General features: G+C 43.2%; 1 protein-coding gene across 1 annotated transcript in view; it reads left to right on the top strand.

Moving 5' to 3' along the window:
• Positions 1–17,477, top strand: part of NUP155 (nucleoporin 155) — a 358,702-nt gene that overhangs the window by 328,374 nt on the left and 12,851 nt on the right. Inside the window, exon 33 of the mRNA XM_030193046.1 lies at positions 3,441–3,577. Within this exon, the coding sequence (XP_030048906.1) occupies positions 3,441–3,577 (137 nt within the window). The remainder of the gene's footprint in view (positions 1–3,440; positions 3,578–17,477) is intronic.

Genomic DNA, 17,477 nt, shown 5'->3' with positions numbered 1-17,477 from the left:
TAGGACTGACTGTTGCACACTGCTGTACAGAAAGCTCAAGTTTATACCCCTTTATTGGGGTCTGCAAGGTTTATGTGGATCACAGAGGTGAAATGCCCAAGTTCCAGAAAATATAGGTAATCAATAGAAATAAAATAAAACATGGAAAAGAAAATAAGATGATACCTTTTTTATTGGACATAACTTAATACATTTCTTGATTAGCTTTCGAAGGTTGCCCTTCTTTGTCAGATTGGAAATAAGCAAGTGTTGGTAGATGACAGTATATATAAGTGAAACATCAAAGCATTTCAGTGACAGTCTAACAGGATGGGGGTGGATAGGTGAGAGACCAGGAGATATGCATGGGAACATCAAAGCATTTCAGTGACAGTCTAACAGGATGGGGGTGGATAGGTGAGAGGAGGGTGACAAAAAGAGCAATACAACTTTATGGTTTATAATGGGCTAGAAAACCCAGATCTTTACGTCCTGTCTGGTGGGTGTCAAAATACTTAATCATTCTGACTTCAAAGGTCTTACGTTCCTGTATTGTTTTAAAGTTACCTTTCAGGATTCTTACTATGAAATCACTGGTACAGTGTTCTGGTTTTGTAAAGTGCTGCCCCATGGGAGTGGAATCCTGGCTGGCACTGGCATTTATCATGTGATGTCTATGTAAATTAAATATTGTCTTTAGCATCTGGCTTGTTTCTCCAATATAGCATCCTTTGGCACAATTTTTACTCTGAATGATATATACCACATTGGAAGATGAGCATGTAAAGGATTCTTTTATGTTGAATATTTTTCCTTTGTGAATGACTGTGGGGTCCTATGAAATGTTTTTGGCATAGCTTGCAGCTGGATATATTGCAAGGATGTGTGCCATTCTCTTCTTTTTGAGTCTGTGTTGGGAGCTTACTTCTGATTAGCTTGTGTTTTAAGTTGGGTGGCTGTCGGAAAGCCAGCACTCCTCTCACCTATCCACCCCCATCCTGTTAGACTGTCACTGAAATGCTTTGATGTTTCACTTATATATACTGTCATCTACCAACACTTGCTTATTTCTGATCTGACGAAGAAGGGCAACCTTCGAAAGCTAATCAAGAAATGTATTAAGTTATGCCCAATAAAAAAAGGTATCATCTTATTTTCTTTTCCATGTTTTATTTTGTTTTATTTCTATTGATTACCTTTAAAAGTGGACTAACACGGTTACCACACCTCTCTACAGAAAATATAGTAAAGTGGATCCCATTGTTTTGATGACTGTACCTGGCAGGGCAAGAATCTTACAAATGACTTTCCTTGGGCTTTTGGCTGGTAAGGATAAAACAACAAAAATCTATTAATATGCTATATATATATATTTTTTAATAGTTCTAATACTTTCATAGCACACCATAAAAAGATGCTGTAATTCATATTCTGTTCCTCAAATACTGTTACTACTGTTTATAATAGCATTTCAGCATGCTCAGAACAAATAGGGCAAACTCAGATTCTTTCCCAGAAGTGTGTAGCATCATGAGCCTAACTGCAGTATTTTGTGTCTTTTATTTACAGCATCTGATAACATAGAGAGAAGTTTAAATGTGTTTAGTGGATAATATTAGAAAAACAAAAGAAATTAGAAAGCAGTGAAGAAAATAAGAGTTGATACAGGCTCTGGAAATTATCAGTTAGTGTGGTAAAAGAATGAATATGAGGTTTTATTCCAGAGGCCAAGAGGATGGGACTTTGTTCCAGAGGATGTGGACTGCTAGACAAAGTACAGAAATAGAACAGAAATTATGTTGGCTGGAGGAGAAGTTGAATGTGTTAAGCCTTACATTTTTCTCCATCAGCTTGATAAAAGATTTGAATGACAAAATTTTGATGATGTAAAGGTGGTGAAGATGAACAAAATAATTTTAGACTTTATGCATTGAGCATTAATGGCTGAATAGGGAGGTGATATGGGGAGCACTGAAAGCTTGCTACTGATGGAAAGGGAATTGATTTCCGTAATTTGATTTGCAATAATTTGTCTTGTAAATGCATTTTGTTTTATTTACGCTTAACTTCATTTCCTTTTGTAGATTTTTCACATACTTCTAGAGTCTAGATTTATTTATTTATTGCATTTGTATTACACATTTTCCTACCTCTTTTCAGGCTCAGTGTGGCTTACAATGTGTCATTGTTGGTGGAGAATGGATTGGGAGAAAAACAGTTAGTGTTGTATACAGCGTAGGTTAATCAAAATAGAACAAATAGGTATAAGTATTAAACAGTGCTTATAATAGGTAGTTGGGAATGTCATAAAGAATATCGTAAGCGAGAGTTAGATAAGCAGTTATAAGCAATAACAGTGCAGATAGTAGATAAGGTGGTGAGATAATACATTTATAGTTGCTGATCTAGTTGTGGTACAAGGCAGAGTGTCACGTTATAATGTCTCATTTTTGTTTTCCATTCCATGCTTTTGAGCAGGTATAAATTTGTGAGAACATTCATGTTGTGCTGGGGCCTGTTTTATAAAATAGTGTTGCCTTTATAAAATAGTGTGCACTTTTGGAAATTTGTATAGGTGCCCTTTTTATAAAATTACCCCCTTTCTGTTCAGGATTGTGTTTTATCAATTTCTGTATTTCTAATTTTGTACTGATTTTGGAAATGGGAATTGGACTTGATATACCGCCTTTCTGTGGTTTTTGCAGCTACAATTCAAAGCGGTTTATATAGTATATACAGGTACTTATTTGTACCTTGGGCAATGGAGGGTTAAGTGACTTGCCCAGAGGCACAAGGAGCTGCAGTGGGAATCGAACCCAGTTACCCAATATCAAAGTCCACTACTCTAACTACTAGTCTACTCCACTCTCACTTTTAATATGCTGTGTTTTTTTTATTTTTCAACAAAACAGCATGAAAAGCACATGAGCGGACAGAAAAAAAAAAGGATGAGAATAAGTGTGTTGCTGAGTTACAATAAACTGTAATGTCAGGGAGGACTATGGCAAACAGGTCTTGATGGATATTTTGGTCTTGATTTAATGTTTTTATATTGTCTAAATATTTAGGGCACCAAGACTTGGCACAATAAGATGCATAGCAGTTCTGATTTCTGGGGGAACAATATGCAAATAAGCCAAGGTAGTAAGGTTGAAATGACCAAACCTTGAAGGGCTCCAGGAGGATATCAGTGAGTATCATAGGATGAAGTTAAAAGGTTATAGGTTCAGAAAGGGTGGTAGATGTGTGGAACAGCCTCCTAATGGAGGTGATGGAGATGAAGACACTGATTTCAAGAAAGCATAGGGCAAGCATGATGATCTCTTAGGAAGAGGAGGAGATAGTGGATGATATGGATGGCAGACTGGATAGGCTATTTGGTCTTTATTTGCTGTGATGTTTCTATCTAGAAAAGCAAAGATGAAAATATTAACTTTTATTGCCATCTTTTTTTTCTCCAGATTTTATAGTACAGTTTCTTGAACAGCGAGTTTGTTCATTAAATTGGGATGTGGGGTTTGTAACATATACCTTGCAGGAAATCGGAATACCCCTGCCTAGGCTACTTGAAGTTTATGACCGTCTGTTCAAAGCACGGGTAAGGAAACACTGTACAGATGTAATTTTATTTGTTACTAATTTTATGTCCACATCTTGTTGCTCAAAGCAAATGCTATATATTGTCATGTGGCAACAAAGTGATTGATTATATCACTCTGAAACTTCTTAGGAGATATTGTTAATGGAGTGATGAGACAGGCAGCCAGGTTTGGTGTTTATTACTGAAACATGACTCCCTGACATCTGTTCTCCTTTGGTTTTGACAATCAGGCTTATTTTCGAAAGAGAAAGGCGCCTATCTTTCGACACAAATTGGGAGATGGGCGTCCTTCTCTCAGGGTTGCCCAAATCAGCATAATCTTCAGACCGCCCAAAACTCAGCAGCTAGACTTATATATGGAAAAACGCGTTTTGACAATGCCAAACCACTCCGAGAAAAACTGCATTGGCTTCCAATTAAAGAACGTATTGCTTTCAAAATCTGGACGACAGTTCATAAAATCATTTACAGCGAGGCACCGGGATACATGACAGACCTCATCGACCTGCCAACCAGAAATACTATAAAATCAGCACGATCATATCTAAACCTCCATTACCCAAGCAGCAAAGGACTCAAATACAAATCCACTTATGCATCCAGCTTTTCCTACTTAAGCACACAACTATGGAACGCACTACCAAAAATAGTAAAAACTACGCTCGACCACCTGAACTTCTGGAAAGCACTAAAAACAGATCTGTTCAGAAAAGCATACCCCACCGACCCAACTTAAAAAAAAACCTGGATACCTGCGACATAACGAACCAAAGACAGTAGTGGACATATCCCAACTCTTCCTCTCCCTCCCTAATGTTCTCCCCAATTGTATTTACCATACATGTACCTCTCTAATGTTCCCCCCAATTGTATTTACCATACATGTACCTCATTCTACCATAATATCACCTTGTAATTGTGCATACCTTGTATTTGTTCATACCGGAATCAGCTAACGCCGTTTACAGTACTATGTAAGCCACATTGAGCCTGCAAATAGGTGGGAAAATGTGGGATACAAATGTACCAAATAAAATAAAAAATAATCGAAAGCCAATTTTGGGTGTCCCCAACTGCTTCCCATCGCGGGGACGACCAAAGTTCCCGAGGGCATGTCGGAGGCATAGCGAAGGTGGGACTGGGGCGTGCCTGACAGATGGGCATCCTCAAGCGTTAATGGAAAAAAGAAAGGCGTCCCTGACAAACACTTGGCCAACTTTACTTGGTCCTTTTTTTTTTACGACCAAACCACAAAAATGTGCCCTAAATGACCAGATGACCACCGGAGGGAATCGGGGATGACCTCCCCTGACTCCCCCAGTGGACACTAACCACTACTACTACTACTACTATTTAGCATTTCTATAGCGCTACAAGGCCTACGCAGCGCTGCACAAGCATAGAAGAAAGACAGTCCCTGCTCAAAGAGCTTACAATCTAATAGACAAAAAATAAATAAAGTAAGCAAATCAAATCAATTAATGTGAACGGGAAGGAAGGAGGGTAGGTGGAGGCGAGTGGTTACAAGTGGTTACGAGTCAAAAGCAATGTTAAAGAGGTGGGCTTTCAGTCTAGATTTAAAGGTGGCCAAGGATGGGGCAAGACGTAGGGGCTCAGGAAGTTTATTCCAGGTGTAGGGTGCAGCGAGACAGAAGGCGCGAAGTCTGGAGTTGGCAGTAGTGGAGAAGGGAACAGATAAGAAGGATTTATCCATGGAGCGGAGTGCACGGGAAGGGGTGTAGGGAAGGACGAGTGTGGAGAGATACTGGGGAGCAGCAGAGTGAGTACATTTATAGGTTAGTAGAAGAAGTTTGAACAGGATGCGAAAACGGATAGGGAGCCAGTGAAGGGTCTTGAGGAGAGGGGTAGTATGAGTAAAGCGACCCTGGCGGAAGACGAGACGGGCAGCAGAGTTTTGAACCGACTGGAGAGGGGAGAGGTGACTAAGTGGGAGGCCAGCAAGAAGCAGATTGCAGTAGTCTACACGAGAGGTGACAAGGGTGTGGATGAGGGTTTTGGTAGAGTGCTCGGAAAGAAAGGGGTGGATTTTACGGATGTTGTAAAGAAAGAAACGACAGGTCTTGGCAATCTGCTGGATATGAGCAGAGAAGGAGAGAGAAGAGTCAAAGATGACCCCAAGATTTCGAGCTGAGGAGACAGGGAGAATGAGAGAGCCATCAACAGAAATAGAAAACAGGGGGAGCGGGGAGGTGGGTTTGGGGGGGGGGGGGGGGAAATGAGAAGCTCGGTTTTGGTCATATTTAATTTCAGGTGGCGTTGAGACATCCAGACAGCAATGTCAGACAAGCACGCTGAAACTTTGGTTTGGATGCAAGGTGAGATCAGGGGTAGAAAGGTAGATTTGGGAGTCATCAGCATAGAGATGGTAGGAAAAGCCATGGGATGAGATTAATGAACCACTTTTGTCTTTTTTTTTTTTTTTTTTCCGAGTATGGGTGAAGGACGTCCTTAGCTGTGCCTCCGTCCCTGCAACAGCAGCTGAGGACATCCAAAATGCGGATGTTTCTGTGAGAAGGATGTCCATGCCTTTGCTATGCCTCTGACACCCCCTTTATTTATTTGGATTTTGGATCACAAGTAGCAGCAGTGGGATTTGAACCGGCCACTCCTCCACTCCACTCCCTTAAAATTTGGCCGTCCCTGGGGGGGGGGGGGGGGGGCAGTATGCAGGTCCCTGGGGGGGAGGTATGTGTGTATGAGCGGAGGCATAACAAAGGAGTGGACGTCCTTCTTTCAAACATTTTGGACGTCCTGAACTCCCCCCCCCCCCCCCCCCCCACAGGGACTGAGCAGAGTTATCCAGTTGTGGGTGAACTGTGAGGTTAAAATGTCCCCCAACCAACACAGAACCTTCCCCATGCTTCAACAACAATTGGTCCAGGTTGAAGAAGTGTTCCCCATGATCCACATTGGGACCATATACATTCATTAGAGTATATGTACAGCCCCCCAGCATGAAGACCACTAATATATATCAGCCCCCCCTTATCTTTAACAACCTTCAGAATTTGCCATGGTTTGGAATCACTGAAAGCAACTAAAACTCCCTGAGTCTTGGTGTCATCAGTATTAGAAGCAAAATACAAGTTAGGATACTTATGATGATGACGAACAAGTTCTCATGAATGGGCCTGAAATGAGTCTCCTGAACCAGGGCCACATCCGCCCTAAGGCAGAGTAGCTCCCAAAAGAGGAGCTGCTGCTTTCGTGGGCTATTCAACCCCCTAGCGTTCAGAAGCACCAAAGAAATATTATTCATCTGAGACATTCATACACCAGGAACCACTCCCCTTCCAAACTACCCCATACCGTATTCCCTTCCCAAACAAGAGCCCTTAAACCCACTCCCGTGATCATCTCCCTAGCCCACCCCCCAATCCCCAAACTCACCCCCTTTCCCCCCTCCCTGAATCCTCCCCAGTATTCTAAGACACCCCACCTAAAAGATGGCACATGTGGATAAGCCATTATTGTTTTGGAATACCGCCAAAGTGGTACTCTACAAGGTTGTTATTGCCTTTACAAGTGCTAGAAATCGGAAATTAGCGGCCGGGATAATTCAGCTAGATATCCCATGTATGGCCCCAGACACAGATGGCTACTCCAGTGAATTATATAAGATCCTGCAATTTCAGCTCGTGACGCCCTTGCATGTGTACTTTACGGTGGTGGTGGTGGTGGTGGTGGTGGTGGTAGTGGTGGAAGGAGGTGTTTTTCAGCGTATGCAAATACTGCTCTTCTTGTGCTTTTGCCAAAACCCAACTGGTCGCATTTTCTTCCACGCTCCTATCGCCCTATCTTGCTGATTAACGTGGATAGTGAATTCTTGCCATGGGTGGTCGGCGAGGAGCAGGCTGGGCTTTGTCCAGAATAGGTAATCTGTGTTGAATGTTCAAAAGCTCTTGGTGGCTATGCTGCATTGTCAGAGTTGGTGAGCCTTTGCTATTGGTGAGAAGGCATTTGATAAGGTACAGTGGCCTTTTTTGTTTTCTGTGTTGGAGTATGTGGGCATCCAGGACTCGTTCCTCGAGGTGGTTTGCTTGTTGTATCAGGAGCTGCAAGCCCAGCTGTTGATCAATGGGGTGCGCACCTTGCCCTTTACGGTAGGTTGGGGAACATGGCAAGGTTATCTGCTGTCCCATTTTGTTGTTTATTTTGTCCCTAGAACCCATGCTCCATGTTCTGATAGAATGTCAAGTGATCCCTAGAACCCGTGCGCTGATGGAATCTCAAGCAATCCCTGGGATGGTACTGCGAGGTGGCCGGGTAAATATTTTAGCCCATGCTGATGATATCTTAGCAATTTTAACAAATCTTCAGACAGCTTTCCCCTCACTATTAGATCACATTGAGCAATTTGGGAGGCTCTCTGGGTTTGTGCTGAACTTGGCTAAATCTAGTGCCTTTCCTGTACAACCTGGGGTGCAAAGTGAGAGGCGGGGGGAGTTTCCATTATCTTGGTTTGAGACTGTTGTAAAATATTTGGGTGTCTGGATCACGTCTGATTTGTCTACTTTGGTGTGAACATGCAGCCCTTATTGAGGGTGATCCAGACCAGATTGTCAGCATGGAGAGCTTATCCATTATCCCTCCTGGGACTCGTACATTTGTTTAACATGCTTTTAGCTCCTCGCCTGTTGTATGTGTTTCAGATGTTACCCCTCTTTCTCCATCGGAGAGATGAGCTCCTCTTGCAGAGATATCTGAGCTATTTGTGGCTAGGTAAGCATTATCTCGGCTTTGCAGAAGCCTGTGTAACAAAGGGGGATGGATCTGGTTAACATTTGTTATTTGACCATAGCTTGTGGGATATATCCAAGATTAGTACCGGGCACAACTTATTTTACAGTCACTCCTCTGGAATTGAGGACTTCCAGAGCAAGGTAAATCGTCTTCAATAAGTTATTTGCTGGGAAATTGCTTTGAAACTTGGGAAAGGTAGATTTCCAGTTCAATAGGTTATGTCGGTATCTTTATTTTGAAGTTACTCTACTTATTTAGCAAAGGCAGTTTAAGGAATTTAGGGTTTTCTTTGTTTACCATTTAAAGTCTGTATTACAATTTCGTAGGGTAGCAGTTAAAGGAATATTCTAGAGTTTACCATAGCTTCAATGTAGAGCAAAACTGATAGTCACTAGAAACCCCAGTATAGAGTTTTAACTTTAGTTTTGCAGCACAGCCAGTTCAAATAAGAATACAGAGGTAATAGTCACAGAAAACCCTAGTTTAGAGATTTAACTTTAGTTTTGCAACACAGCTTAGTTTCCAGAGTATAAAACCTTTTTCCTATTGTTTTAAAACTTGAACTTTCTGCCACAGCCTACAACATTAAAAGAAAATCTAGATATACTACATCAACCAGCTCACCTTTATCAACTTGTTTATTCATGCCTTCAAAGAAATTAAGTGAATTGGTAAGACAAGACTTCCCTTGGCTGAGCCCATGCTGACTCCGTCCCATTAAACCATGTTTGTCAAGGTGTTCTGTAACTTGCTCCCCCTCGTCTGTTCTTGGACAAGTTGCTCCGGAAGCAGTCATGTATTATGTCAAGGAATTTTACCTCCCTAGCCTTCCCTGATGTAACATTTATCCAGTCAATATTGGGGTAATTGAAATCATCCATTATTATACTGTTGCCCAGTTTGCCAGATTTCCTAATTTCTGTAAACATTTCTTCATCTGTCTGTTTGCTCTGTCCTGGTGTATGGTAGTACAGCCCTACCAGTATACTCCGTTCCTTCACATATGTAATTTCTATCCATAAGGATTCCACACTATCTGTTTCATGTAGTATGTTTATTTTGTTTCACTCAATTCCTTCTTTAACATATAGTGCAACCCCCCTCCAATTTGATCCACTCTATCATTGCAATACAATTTGTATGCTGATAAAACAGTGTCCCATTGATTTGTCCTCCTTCCACCAGGTCTCTGAGATGCCTATTGTATCCATTTAGTGCTATATACTGTAACTCTGCCATTTTATTTTTTAGGCTTCTTGGATTTGCGTACAGATACTTCAAAATTGTGTTTTTTCTTTGCATCTACAAGCTGCTTAGAAATTGATGGGGATAATTTGCATCCTTTACTCTGTTCTCCACTTAAACACTCCTGGCTTTCTTTCACCATTGTTGAAACCTCTATAAGGATTCCCTAAAAGTATTATTTCAATAGTATCCTTCAAGGACACTCCACACTGAACATATGCGCTCCTGGGTGACTGTTTCCTCCCCCCCCCCCCCCCCCCCCAATTTTAATTTAAAAGCTGCTATATCTCCTTTTTAAATGTTAACACCAGGACTTCCGGTTTGGGCATGGAATGGTGAGGGAGGATGCCAGAAGGCTCCCAATCCCTCAAAGTTAATTTGCCCGTAATCAGTGGCATCAGACCTCTATTTGCACACACACAGCTTTGGTGGATCTCCCTGCATCTAGTGCTAGTTGTTTGTCACCTGGATCACAAATTTATAGCTTTTAAACCTGCTAAAAAGATCATTAGAAGGGCCGCTTGGGAGACACTATAATGGCCGATAAAAGCGCGCCTCCGTCTCCATCCCCTAGCTTAGAGAGGGCGGCGGAGATCACCGTAGAGGTGCATGCAGCCATGGAGCACACAGTTGGAAAACAACTTCAACTTATTTAGACAAACTGGACCTGATGGAGCAACACTCACCCAAGATCTTGAGGTTTTCCAGCAGAGAGTCGGGATTGTAAAGGACGCAGTGCACGAATTGGAGCGAGACAAACCTCAGGGTGGCACGAAGCTTCGGAGCTTGGGTAACAAGCTCGATGAATTAGAAAACCGAGCTAGGAGGAACAACCTCAGTTTCATAGTCTTGCCTGAATCCCTGATGGATTGCAATTTGCAGTTCTTTTTAGAAAAATGGCTGGTAGACTCCCTCCTTCTTCCACTAGGCCCTTTGAGGGTTGAACAGGCCCATCACCTGCGAAGCTGCAGGTGATTATCATTAAAATTGAAATCTTGTAGGCTATCAGAGGCAGGAAAGAGTTAACCTATGAAGATAAGTCTGTTCTTTGCTTTCAAGACTACTCGGCAGCGGTTTCCTCAGCATGGAAGGCCTTTTCTCCAATCTGCACTAAGTTGGTGCAGCAGCTGATCCATTTCACCTAGGCATACCTGGCCAGACTTCATGTTTCACACATTCGAACCTTTGTTTCAAATCATTTTTATTAACTGTCACAACTTTCAGGAAGTCCTGAGTAGTGAGCCCTTGGGCCACTGCCGGGGACCGGCATTAGCAGGTGAACCACCCAAACAGGAAACAATAGTAGTAGTAGTAGTAACACAGATAGTCTAGTACAAGCAGGACCAGAGCTAGCAAGATTGGAACTGAAGCTGTTGGTAGGCAAGGCTGGAATAAACAGGACTGGAACAGGATTCAGGATTCTTGAACAGGCTTGGTTGGAACGGACTTGGCCTGGCTGGAACCAGATACTGGAACGGACTTGGCTTAGCTGGAACCGGATGCTGGAATGGACTTGGCTTGGCTGGAACAGGATTCAGGATTCTCAAACAAGCTTGGCTGGAACAGGATTCAGGATGCTCAAGCAGGATTCAGGATTCTCAAACCGGCTTGGCTGGAACAGGATTCAGGATTCTCGAACAGGCTTGGCTGAAACCGGATGCTTGAATGGACTTCGTTTGGCTGGAACAGGATTCAGGATTCTCACACAAGCTTGGCTGGAACAGGATTCAGGATTCTCAAACAAACAGGATTCAGGATTCTCACAAAAGCTTGGCTGGAACAGGATTCATGATGCTCAAGCAGGATTCAGGATTCTCAAACCAGCTTGGCTGGAACAGGATTCAGGATTCTCAGGCAAACAGGATTCAGGATTCTCAAACAGGATTCAGGATTCTCACACAAGCTTGGCTGGAACAGGATTCAGGATGCTCAAGCAGGATTCAGGATTCTCAAACCAGCTTGGCTGGAACAGGATTCAGGATTCTCAGGCAAACAGGATTCAGGATTCTCACACAAGCTTGGCTGGAACAGGATTCAGTATTCTCAAACAGGGCGGACACAAGCAGAGTCAGAACCAAAGCTGAAGGCTTGCAGGGCAAAGACAAGCAGGATGGGAACTGAAGCTAAAGACAAACAGGGCAGACACAAGTAGGGTCAGAACCAAAGCTGAAGGCTTGCACGACAAGAACTAGCAGGACTGGAACTGCAACAAACACACACAGACGAAAGCTCATCGGAAGACCTCTGTTGCGAAGGCAAGTCTGAAAGTTCCCATGTGCTTAATAAAGGCAATTAAACAGATGAGGTCACAGGTGAGACTTGGCAGCAGAAACACCAGGGCAAGTCTGGATTGCTGGAACACCAGGACTGGAATGAACTCTGGAACATATCTGGGAAACAGAAAGAAGACAGTCCATAGCAGCCATAGTGCCCGGCCACTAGGAGGCAAGGTCAGTGCAGGCATGGGATACAGTCACAGCCGTGACATTAACACCTTAATCAGCGCATATACAACATTATTGAATCATTGTGGGTTGAAATTCCATATATAAAAGGGAAAAGGACGGTGATAGGAGTGTACTACTGTCCACCTCGCCAGGATGAGCAGGTAGACGCAGAAATGATAAAAGAAATTAGAGACACAAACAAAATGGGCAATGCGATAATAATGGGTGACTTCAATTATCCAAATATAGACTGGGTAAATGTAACATCGGGACATGCTAGAGAGGTACAATTCCTTGATGAAATCAAGGACAGCTTTATGGAGCAGCTGGTGCAGGAGCTGACGAGAGAAGGAAAAATTCTAGACTTGGTCCTTAGTGGAGCGCATGATCTGGTGAGGGACGTTATGGCACTGGGGCAGCTTGATAACAGTGAGCATAATTTGATCAGTTTTGATATCAACCTTGAAGTAACTATACACAGGAAGTCAAATACGTTAGCGTTTAACTTTAAAAAAGGAGACTATGATAAAATGAGAAGAATGGTGAAAAAAAACTTAGGGGGGCAACTGAGTGGGTAAAAACTGTACAACAGGCACGGACATTTTCAAAAATACCATCCTGGAGGCCCAGGCCAAACATATTCTGCGAATTAGAAAAGAAAGACAGAAGTCTAAAGGACAGCCGGCATGGTTGAAAAGTGAGGTGAAGAAAGCTATTAGGGCTAAAAGAAACGCCTTCAGAAAATGGAAGAAGGAACCATCTGAAAATAACAAGAAGCAGCATAAGGAGTGTCAAAGCAAATGCAAGGCGCAGATAAAGAAGCTCAAGAGAGATTACAAAAAAAAGATAGCATTAGAGGCAAAAAACATAGCAAAAAAATTTTCAGTATATTAAAAGCAGGAAGCCGGCAAAAGAATCGGTTGGGCTGCTGGATGACCGAGGAGTAAAAGGGGCGATCAAAGAAGATAAAGACGTAGAGGAGAGAGTGAATGAATTCTTTGCTTCGGTCTTCACCGAGGAAGATTTGGGCGGGATACTGGTGTCGGGAATGGTATTTCAAGCGGACGAATCGGAGAAACTTACTGGCTTCACGGTAAACTTGGAGGACATAATGGGGCAGTTCAGCAAACTGAAGAGTAGCAAATCTGGACCGGATGGTATTCATCCTAGAGTACTGATAGAACTGAAAAATGAGCTTGCGGAGCTACTGTTATACAGTGGGGGAAATAAGTATTTGATCCCTTGCTGATTTTGTAAGTTTGCCCACTGACAAAGACATGAGCAGCCCATAATTGAAGGGTAGGTTATTGGTAACAGTGAGAGATAGCACATCACAAATTAAATCCGGAAAATCACATTGTGGAAAGTATATGAATTTATTTGCATTCTGCAGAGGGAAATAAGTATTTGATCCCTCTGGCAAACAAGACCTAATACTTGGTGGCAAAACCCTTGTTGGCAAGCACAGCGGTCAGACGTCTTCTGTAGTTGATGATGAGGTTTGCACACATGTCAGGAGGAATTTTGGTCCACTCCTCTTTGCAGATCATCTCTAAATCATTAAGAGTTCTGGGCTGTCGCTTGGCAACTCGCAGCTTCAGCTCCCTCCATAAGTTTTCAATGGGATTAAGGTCTGGTGACTGGCTAGGCCACTCCATGACCCTAATGTGCTTCTTCCTGAGCCACTCCTTTGTTGCCTTGGCTGTATGTTTTGGGTCATTGTCGTGCTGGAAGACCCAGCCACGACCCATTTTTAAGGCCCTGGCGGAGGGAAGGAGGTTGTCACTCAGAATTGTACGGTACATGGCCCCATCCATTCTCCCATTGATGCGGTGAAGTAGTCCTGTGCCCTTAGCAGAGAAACACCCCCAAAACATAACATTTCCACCTCCATGCTTGACAGTGGGGACGGTGTTCTTTGGGTCATAGGCAGCATTTCTCTTCCTCCAAACACGGCGAGTTGAGTTCATGCCAAAGAGCTCAATTTTTGTCTCATCTGACCACAGCACCTTCTCCCAATCACTCTCGGCATCATCCAGGTGTTCACTGGCAAACTTCAGACGGGCCGTCACATGTGCCTTCTGGAGCAGGGGGACCTTGCGGGCACTGCAGGATTGCAATCCGTTATGTCGTAATGTGTTACCAATGGTTTTCGTGGTGACAGTGGTCCCAGCTGCCTTGAGATCATTGACAAGTTCCCCCCTTGTAGTTGTAGGCTGATTTCTAACCTTCCTCATGATCAAGGATACCCCACGAGGTGAGATTTTGCGTGGAGCCCCAGATCTTTGTCGATTGACAGTCATTTTGTACTTCTTCCATTTTCTTACTATGGCACCAACAGTTGTCTCCTTCTCGCCCAGCGTCTTACTGATGGTTTTGTAGCCCATTCCAGCCTTGTGCAGGTGTATGATCTTGTCCCTGACATCCTTAGACAGCTCCTTGCTCTTGGCCATTTTGTAGAGGTTAGAGTCTGACTGATTCACTGAGTCTGTGGACAGGTGTCTTTCATACAGGTGACCATTGCCGACAGCTGTCTGTCATGCAGGTAACGAGTTGATTTGGAGCATCTACCTGGTCTGTAGGGGCCAGATCTCTTACTGGTTGGTGGGGGATCAAATACTTATTTCCCTCTGCAGAATGCAAATAAATTCATATACTTTCCACAATGTGATTTTCCGGATTTAATTTGTGATGTGCTATCTCTCACTGTTACCAATAACCTACCCTTCAATTATGGGCTGCTCATGTCTTTGTCAGTGGGCAAACTTACAAAATCAGCAAGGGATCAAATACTTATTTCCCCCACTGTATGCAATTTAACCTTAAAATCAAGCGTGGTACCGGAAGATTGGAGGGTGGCCAATGTAATGGCAATTTTTTAAAAAGGTTCCAGGGGAGATCCGGGAAATTATAGACCGGTGAGTCTGACGTCGGTGCCGGGGAAAATGGTAGAGGCTATTATCAAAAACAAAATTACAGAGCACATCCAAGGACATGGATTACTGAGACCAAGTCAGCACGGCTTTTGTGTGGGGAAATCTTGCCTGACCAATTTACTTCAATTCTTTGAAGGAGTCAACAAACATGTGGACAAAGGGGAGCTGGTTGATATCGTGTATCTGGATTTTCAAAAGGCGTTTGACAAGGTACCTCATGAAAGGCTACAGAGGAAATTGGAGGGTCATGGGATAGGAGGAAATGCCCTATTGTGGATTAAATGGGCAGTATTCACAATGGAGAAGGGTAGTTAGTGGGGTTCCTCAGAGGTCTGTGCTAGGACCGCTGCTTTTTAATATATTTATAAATGATTTAGAGATGGGAGTAATTAAATTTGCTGATGGCACAAAGTTATTCAAAGTCGTTAACTCGAGACAGGATTGTGAAAAATTACAGAAGGACCTTACGAGACTGGGAGACTTGGGCGGCTAAATGGCAGATGACGTTTAATGTGAGCAAGTGCAAGGTGATGCATGTGGGGAAAAAGAACCCGAATTTTAGCTACGTCATGCAAGGTTCCACGTTAGGAGTTACGGACCAAGAAAGGGATCTGGGTGTCATCGTCGATAATACACTAAAACCTTCTGCTCAGTGTGCTGCTGCGGCTAGGAAAGCGAATAGAATGTTGGGTATTATTAGGAAAGGTATGGAAAACAGGTGTGAGGATGTTATAATGCTGTTGTATCGCTCCATGGTGCGACTACACCTTGAGTATTTTTTTTAACTTTGAATTTTTATTGAAATAACATCTCAAACATAACATTGAGCCATTGGCTCTAGCACATGACAATGCAACAATTTAATTTTTATTTTAACATTATGCTTATAACCCTTTTATCCCCCCTATTCCCCCCACCCTTCCCCCCTCCCCCTCCCCCCCCCCCCACTAACCCCTCAACAACTGATTCCCCCAACAGCCCAGACCCCCTCAATATCTGTTAGATGAATCCATTCAGGTGCCTCTGGATTATATCTCCCCTTACGCTTATCAATCAATTTTTCCAACTCTATAATGGTTTTAAATTTCTCAGCCCAATTACCTACAGCCCAGCGGACGTTTTCCAATGCATTGCAATAGTGGTTTTTGCAGCGGCTAACCCCATTCTCGTGAATCTTTGTTGCCATCTCTTTCCCCTCTGGTTCCCCCACCCCAGGAGGCACCATTTAGGATTGCATGGAAAAGTACCTTCTAGAACTTTAGACAACCTATCCGTTATATCTTTCCAATAAGGTTGAATCAAACTGCACCCTCACTAAATGTGAAAAAAGTTCCCGTCTCCCTTCCACATCTCCAACAGCTATCAAGCCTCAGGGAACATTCTTTTACACACCTTGAGTATTGTGTTCAATTCTTGTCGCCGCATCTCAAGAAAGATATAGTAGAATTTGAAAAGGTGCAGCGAAGGGCGACTAAAATTATAGCGGGGATAGGATGACTTCCCTATGAAGAAAGACTAAGGAGGCTAGGGCTTTTCAGCTTGGAGAAGAGACGGCTGAGGGGAGACATGATAGAGGTATATAAAATGAGTGGAGTGGAACAGGTGGATGTGAAGCGTCTGTTCACGCTTTCCAAAAATACTAGGACTAGGGGGCATGCAATGAAACTACAGTGTAGTAAATTTAAAACAAATCGGAGAAAATATTTCTTCACCCAACGCATAATTAAACTCTGGAATTCGTTGCCAGAGAACGTGGTGAAGGCGGTTAGCTTAGCAGAGTTTAAAAAGGGATTAGACTGTTTCCTAAAGGACAAGACCATAAACCACTACTAAATGGACTTGGGAAAAATCCACAATTCCAGGAATAACATGTATAGAATGTTTGTACGTTTGGGAAGCTTGCCAGGTGTCCTTGGCCTGGATTGGCCGCTGTCATGGACAGGATGCTGGGCTCGATGGACCCTTGGTCTTTTCCCAATGTGGCATTACTTATGTATTTATCAGAATGCTACAGTTTAACACCTTAAACCCCTCCCCCCCCCCCCCCCCCCCCCCCCACCAACTATCCCGATTCCTACTACTGGGATGGACATCAAAGATGGCGCATAGCTACAGGTAATCTCTACAAGTTTACTAAACTTCCTCACGCTGCTAGTGTGCGAGTCTCCCAGAGAGGATGCCATCTTTGGCAAAATCACAAGGCTTCAGCTGGGGTAGAAGAGTTGATTGCACATCTCTTCAGTCTCATGAAGGATAACATTCAGGTTTGCCAGCCCTGGATTGTCGGGGCATACATAGTCAGCCACTCTGTTAATATCAACTTTTTTGCTATTATGACTGTTCGCAGGATGAACTCTCAACATCCTCGAGGTACTGGCGGTGTCAATCTAGGTTGGCCAAACAGCAGGAAGGGATCATAGTGCCAGCTAACTGACCAGAGAGCAGAAATCTGCTTCACGAGGATTTTCCAAAAGTGCACAATCTTTGGAGAAGTCCAAAACATAT

This window comes from Microcaecilia unicolor, chromosome 2 (assembly GCF_901765095.1).
Source record: "Microcaecilia unicolor chromosome 2, aMicUni1.1, whole genome shotgun sequence".
Classification (NCBI taxonomy): domain Eukaryota; kingdom Metazoa; phylum Chordata; class Amphibia; order Gymnophiona; family Siphonopidae; genus Microcaecilia; species Microcaecilia unicolor.
This window is presented reverse-complemented; position numbering and strand designations above follow the sequence as displayed.